Raw genomic sequence first — 6,167 nt, 5'->3', positions numbered from 1 at the left:
GCTCCCGCTGCATACAGGATGAGACCCTTTTCAAACCTTTAATTACCTTTATAGCAATAGAAAAATACACCCCCATTGTCCCCTGGACCATTCCGCTAAGGGCCAGATGTAAGGGGCTCCCGCCAAACTGGTGACAAGGTGGCCACTTAAAACATAGTAGATTAAATGATGCAGGAGTTCGTATTGGAAACATAATTGATACGCTGGATCTTTGTTTTTCTCCTAGGCAGGTCACAAGAAATATCGCACTATCTCGCACTTTTACGCATTAAATGTAACTTTTACGCACGGCCACGAAAGACTAGAGAGTGACAGAATAAGGTTAAATAAAGTATATCAAGGCATTAAAATCGTGAGAGAAACAGGCTGTAGACAAGACATAAATTTATGAAATCTCATTTATTAAAACAATGGGTCAACACCCAACTTCAGTTTTTCTTTTCAACACAAAACAACAGAGAATATAAAACACAGCTTTGGTATAACAATCAATAACACCTCTGTACAAAACTAAACCTTTTCATAAAAAGTACTTCATAACAAAATTTTTCTATAAATCTTCCATCTGTTTACCACTGAAATCCAAATGTTGGAATCAACAATAAATTATTTAAAGAAAAATTAAAAAAAAAAGAAAAAGAAAAAAAGAAAAGCGAAAACAAAAACGTTTAAAGTAAACTTTGTTCCATAAAACGAAACGACAAGAACTACTCGGGGGGTATTAAGTGGTTAGAGTTACCATCCCGTAGCGGTAAAGTCACAGGTTCAACCCCCGCAACAGTTATGTGTGCAGTCAGTTAAAAGTCTAAACTGGAAAAGTAATGCAAACTGTATTCACATGAGTCTCTCATCCCTTAAGCTACCAAGGCCGCCACACAGGCTCGTTGCTCTCGGAGCCGGTGCTGACCCCCACTGGGCTGACAGCCTGGGACCCCCCGGAGAAGGACGTCATGCCGTGGACTGGAGATGCTGCGGTCGGTACTGACCCGCCGTGAACCGGACTGGCGTTAACCGCAACAGGCACTCCAGCGTTTGCGTAGAGGGGAATGACGGGCGCTGTGGCGGAGGCAAAGGCCGGGTTGGGGATCAAAAAAGCGAACTGTCCATCGGTTGCGGGCACCAGCTGAAACCCACCAAACACCTTGGGGGAGACGGCCTCGGCTGGACTGAGTTTGGAAGTCATGGCAGCACTGCTGATGGGCAGGGTGGATGGGAGCTGCACATGGAGAGGCTGAGCCAGGTGCGCCTGCTGGGACGGTGACTGCTGAGGGTAGTTCATGGACATCATCTGGCTCATGCAGCTGGACAGGTGGTTGAGGAGCCTCGACCTCACCTCCGTGTTCACCCCCTCTGAGGTGGACAGGAAGCGGGTGACCTCATTCATGCACTCGTTGAATCCGGCTCTGTATTTACTCAAGACCGTGGCATCTGCCGAGAGCGCTGCTGGCAGGGAAAAAAAGAAGAAGAGAGGATATGAATATTTGTGGCTTCGTGACTCTTTCTGAAAGTCGTGGTACTTCAATGTTTCTTTTTTCATCCACTTGCATGATTAAATAAACTCACCGCTCATCTGTACGCGCTGCAGGTTCCTCAAGTGCTTCACTGTCATCTCCAGGATGTCTGCTTTTTCCAACTTGGAGTGCCTGGAGCTCTGCAGGAAGTAACAAGAGCAGTTTAGTTTATATTCAAGGCATACTTAAAGCGAAGAATAAAGACTCGGTAAGGAAAAAAAAGAGGATATCCAAACTCAACTTACATCTTTTTTAAGTGCGTCCAGGATGAGTGTCTTGAGCTGCCCCAGGCTTTCGTTGATTCTTGCTCTCCGGCGTTTTTCCATGATCGGTTTGGACGACTGCAAATAATATAAACAATTCTACGTAAGTATTTTGTCTTCCAATCAGAGGTATCGACTTGATTGTCGAAACCAAATCACAATCTTACAATCGTAAACTTGTAAACTGAATGACAAACTTTTACAAAACTTCCCCAATGAGGAAAACAAACATTACGCGTGCTTGTAAAAAGTAAAATCCTTACTTTTCTATGCTCGCTGGCATTTTTCGGTTTGTCCGGCGTGTGAGATCCGTTTGCAGGGGCGCCAGCAATCGGAGATGCCGTTTGCTTTTCCATAGTGTCAGCTGGCATTGTTGATCAAACCAGGTAAATGCAAATGTATGCGTAAAGAAGTAAATCCTCTTTTGGAAGAGCAGGGAAGAAGAAAAAAAAATGAAGAAGAAGAATCACTCGGTGCCACTGCAGGACATACGAGATAAGCCTGACGGTCGAGTCCCACCGATGAGTTTTGCCGCTTGTTATCAATGAGCTGTCATCTGAGTGCGGGGAGCGTGCGGTGCGCCGTGCAGAGCGACTCTCCACTTCTGCCGCCGACACACGCCGCCGAGCTACTTATAGACGGCTCGCGTGCTCCCAGTTCGTGTGAAACCTTCTCTGCATTCTTTCCCACACTCGCCTCAGCCAATGGCAGAGCGGACTCACCCATTGGGCGCGGGGCAGACCGCTGATTGGTCAACACCCCCGCGGGCCGTCAGTCACGCGCTGCTCAATCAGCCCTGCAGGGACAAACAACAAAGCGGAGCGAGCAGCAGCAGCAGCGGCGGCGGCGGCGGCCGGGCTGTGAAGTGATAAGGAGGGGGAATGCGCTGGATGTTTGCTTCCAACTTTGCTCCGTGCTCGTCAAAAATGTTACAGTGCTTTGGTGTGTTTGCAGTACTGGCTGAGACTCTTGGGCAAGTCTGTCAGTAGCCCACTTTTTACGTTGCGCACACTGCTTATTTGGAGTACATACTAAGAATTTAATAAATCACATAATTAATTACTTCCTGGACATTAATCAAGGCGTCTGATACGATAATTTGTTGTTTTATATATGTTGTGTTATACTTTTATATCTTTATAGATATTATTGTTGATACCCACAATAAAATGCGTAATTTCTCCTCCTCAAACTTGAAAAGAAATACACTTTAACTGTTTTCAGACTCCTCTTGCGCCTCCAAGGAGAGGACGTCTGTAATGGCACGCGAGGCGGTTTGCAGCAGCACGCACTAAGCCAATGGCGTGCGGCCACTTTATGCAAACGAGAGCAGGGAGCGCTCCGATTGGCTGCGAGAACGGCTCCGTGTCAATCATCCCGGCGCGGGAGCAGCTCAAAGGGGAGGAGGTGGTGGTGGTGGAGGAGGAGAAGGAGGAGGAGGAAGAGGGAGGAGGCACATCTGTCCGCGTGCCATTCGCGCACAGTCTTCTGCAGTCTACGCAGAGCACGTGCCAAAATTTGCAGATTACATCTTGCAGATCGAGGAGCGTTTAATGTCAAGACCAATACTCCGGAGACGCTGCATACATTAACGCGAGTAGAATAGAACAGATTAGAATACAAATAATAGAACAGCATTAAAATGCAGAATCCAGTTTCTTAAGAATAACTCGTTGCACTCCTCCAATAACCACACAGCGAAGATGAAAGGAAACCACCGGTAGCCTCCACCTCCCCTCAATTGGGAATCACACATTTTAATCCATTACTGCGCATAAAATATGTTACAGACATTAACGTCGTTACAACAGGCTTGTTTTTTAAGAAGGTACCGTCAAAACACACACACAGAACTGAGCTCGAACATTTGATTATGTTTTCTAAATCATTCCGGTTTCTGCGGACGAGTCTAAAACTGTGTGTGAAGGAGAAGGGCGCCATCTAGCGACGCTCTTGCAAAAGTTAATTTAAGATATAACCGGATGAAGTCTCGGGACATCTGACACAATAAATCAGTGCATGTGCTCAAGGCTGGAGCTTTTATAATGCAATTCAAATGTAACTCGTGCGCACTCACATGCCACTTCATTAGGTACACTAGTGAAAACTAATGCATTCTGTCCTGCACTAAATCTTGTCTTCATGAAGGTTATGGTATTCAGCGTTCGCTTTAAATAACAGAGAGCTGTTGATTCAACTGTGTCTTCATTTTGGAGACTGTGGTTTGTAGTACTGTGAATGTGTTGTGTTGCACTGACACGTGTCCCTGTTATTTTGACAACACCATTTTAATCGCAGGGCTAGACTAAATAACAGAAACACTTTAATGTTTAGTTCAACCCAGTTTGGTACATCCTCCAGAATGAGCATCCCTTGCTGCATAATTATGTTTATTTATTTATTTTATCTCTACATGCCATTTGTTCTGTCACTTTCAGATCTTTTCTCTCCTCAGATATAAACAAAGCATAAGAGGACTCAATACTCTTCAGCAGCGAAGAAAACGAAGTCTGTTTACATTCCTGAGTTGACCACAAGGTGGCACGTGTCTGCCTAAATGAATGGAGAAAGTGCAAAACTATATTGTTTTAAATTTACACACATGCTTCTCTAAATTATTAATTTGAAACATATATCTGACTGTTGGGTGTAACATAATCAGAGATGAAAAATAGCTGAAAAAAGCCAAGGTAGAAAAATGTTGAAATATGGAAATGGATAAAAAGAAACAACAAGAGGAAATAACTGTGCAGTGTACAATATGCATGATGCAATAAATGTCAGATGTTTCATATTTAATACAGAATAGCCCCAGAACTGAAATAAACTGACACAAAACATGTTTTCATATCTGTTATTCATAGCCCTCAATCAAAGTCATTCATACTCATACACTAGTGAAAACTAACCCATTCCAACAGTCGTGCACTAAACCTGATTAGTGACTGTTATGATGTTCAAGAAACAGTGTCAGAAATGTGGTAATTGAGCTGTGTGATCATTTTGAAGGGGATAAATTGTGGTGCTGTTAAAGTGGATTGAATGAAACACTATCAAAGACACTCATGCACTCACATAGCCTATACCCTATAAACTGTAAAAACTGTTCAAACCACAAAACGAACATATAAAAAAACAAAAAATACTAAATATGTCATAAGGAATTTATAGAAAATATTATATTTATGTGCATTATTTGTCTTTAGAGTTCGTTGTATGCTGATATGCAATGACAATAAAACATGAGCGTTGAACTGTTTAAGGGATTAACCGTTTTTCTAGTCTCTTGAAACTGCTTGTTTAACATAAGGAAGAAAAAATATACTTTATGTGCATATTTGTATATCTGTCTATAAAGATTGTATATATTTACACTAGGAGTATAAAGTAATAAAAGGAGTTGCTGAAATTGGTCTAAAAGACACAGACGGCGCAACAGTTGTTGGTCACCATCCATGAAGCTGCAACACTGAACTAAATTAAAACTTCCAACAGCAGATTGCCACGTTAAGTCAGTGGGTGTATTTCAACAATAGGAGCATTACAGGTTACAAGGAGGCGAGGATGTCATAGTAATCTTAAAACTGATGACAAAGTCTGTGATCCTGTCTCGGCCGGCAGTGTATTGAAACAGGCCAAATGTAATAAAACTTCACTAAGCCCCACATCAGTCCAGTCTCTAGTGGAGTATCAGTCATTGTTCACTGGCTCATGTCCCCCCCTCCCACCCCATGGGTGAGCTGTGCTGAGGCATGCTGGACACTTGTTTACCCAGGATCCCGAGTCTCAAGGGCCAGCTGTGTGTGCTTGGGTTCACATCGCCTTTATTTGCTTTCGGATCGACCCAAATGAAGCAGATCTAATTCTACAGAGCTGCGCACAGATTACACAACTGCTCCCTGCAGCAGTGGAGTTAATGGGATTTGGGTTTAATAAATCTGTATATGTGGAGCAGCACCTGTTGAACCTGATCTGAAGTCAGAACGAGCCCGACAACTCTTAGCGTATCCACCAATAATTCCCCCTCTTCATTCCTGCATTTCAAAGATCTGGACCCACACAACAAAGAGAACAAGAATTCCCCTTCAAGTGAAAGAAACTTTTTTTGTCGTTAGGGCATCATTAAAGCCGACGCCGCTGTCCCCAGGAATGCAGAGAACAGAAACTGCTGTTTCTTAATAGACGATCTGCATTCACCAGACAAGAGCCAAAAGTACTTGCTTTTTGACTTAGCTTTATATGAGGCAGAGGTCTGCAGGAGGAGATGGCGGGTGAGATGAAAGGGCCCAAGAAAGGAGGGAGAAGCTGTGTTTGCAGATTTAGCAGAGTTCAGTAGTCTGTTGTCCAGATTCGCTGAATGCTCAGCAGCTCCTTTTGACCACTGCCTGCTTAA

The 6,167-nt window shown here is 43.6% G+C and overlaps 1 protein-coding gene across 2 annotated transcripts; it reads right to left on the bottom strand.

Moving 5' to 3' along the window:
- Positions 1-380: 380 nt before the first annotated feature.
- her9 (hairy-related 9) lies at positions 381-2,771 on the bottom strand. 2 transcript variants are annotated; one of them, XM_084554230.1, is made up of 4 exons: positions 2,038-2,771; positions 1,757-1,852; positions 1,564-1,651; positions 381-1,443 (listed from the first exon to the last, which is right to left on the bottom strand). In XM_084554230.1, the coding sequence occupies exons 1-4, from the start codon at positions 2,143-2,145 to the stop codon at positions 860-862; spliced, it is 876 nt and encodes a 291-aa protein (XP_084410356.1). In that variant the 5' UTR covers positions 2,146-2,771; the 3' UTR covers positions 381-859. The 2 variants fall into 2 exon arrangements, with proteins under 2 accessions (XP_084410356.1, XP_084410357.1); XM_084554231.1 differs by having other exon boundaries at positions 381-1,440; positions 2,038-2,770.
- Positions 2,772-6,167: the final 3,396 nt, after the last annotated feature.

This window comes from Chelon labrosus (genome assembly GCF_963514085.1).
Source record: "Chelon labrosus genome assembly, chromosome: 10".
In the NCBI taxonomy this organism is placed as follows: domain Eukaryota; kingdom Metazoa; phylum Chordata; class Actinopteri; order Mugiliformes; family Mugilidae; genus Chelon; species Chelon labrosus.
The sequence above is the reverse complement of the archived record's forward strand: the minus strand, read 5'-3'. Positions and strand labels throughout refer to the sequence as shown.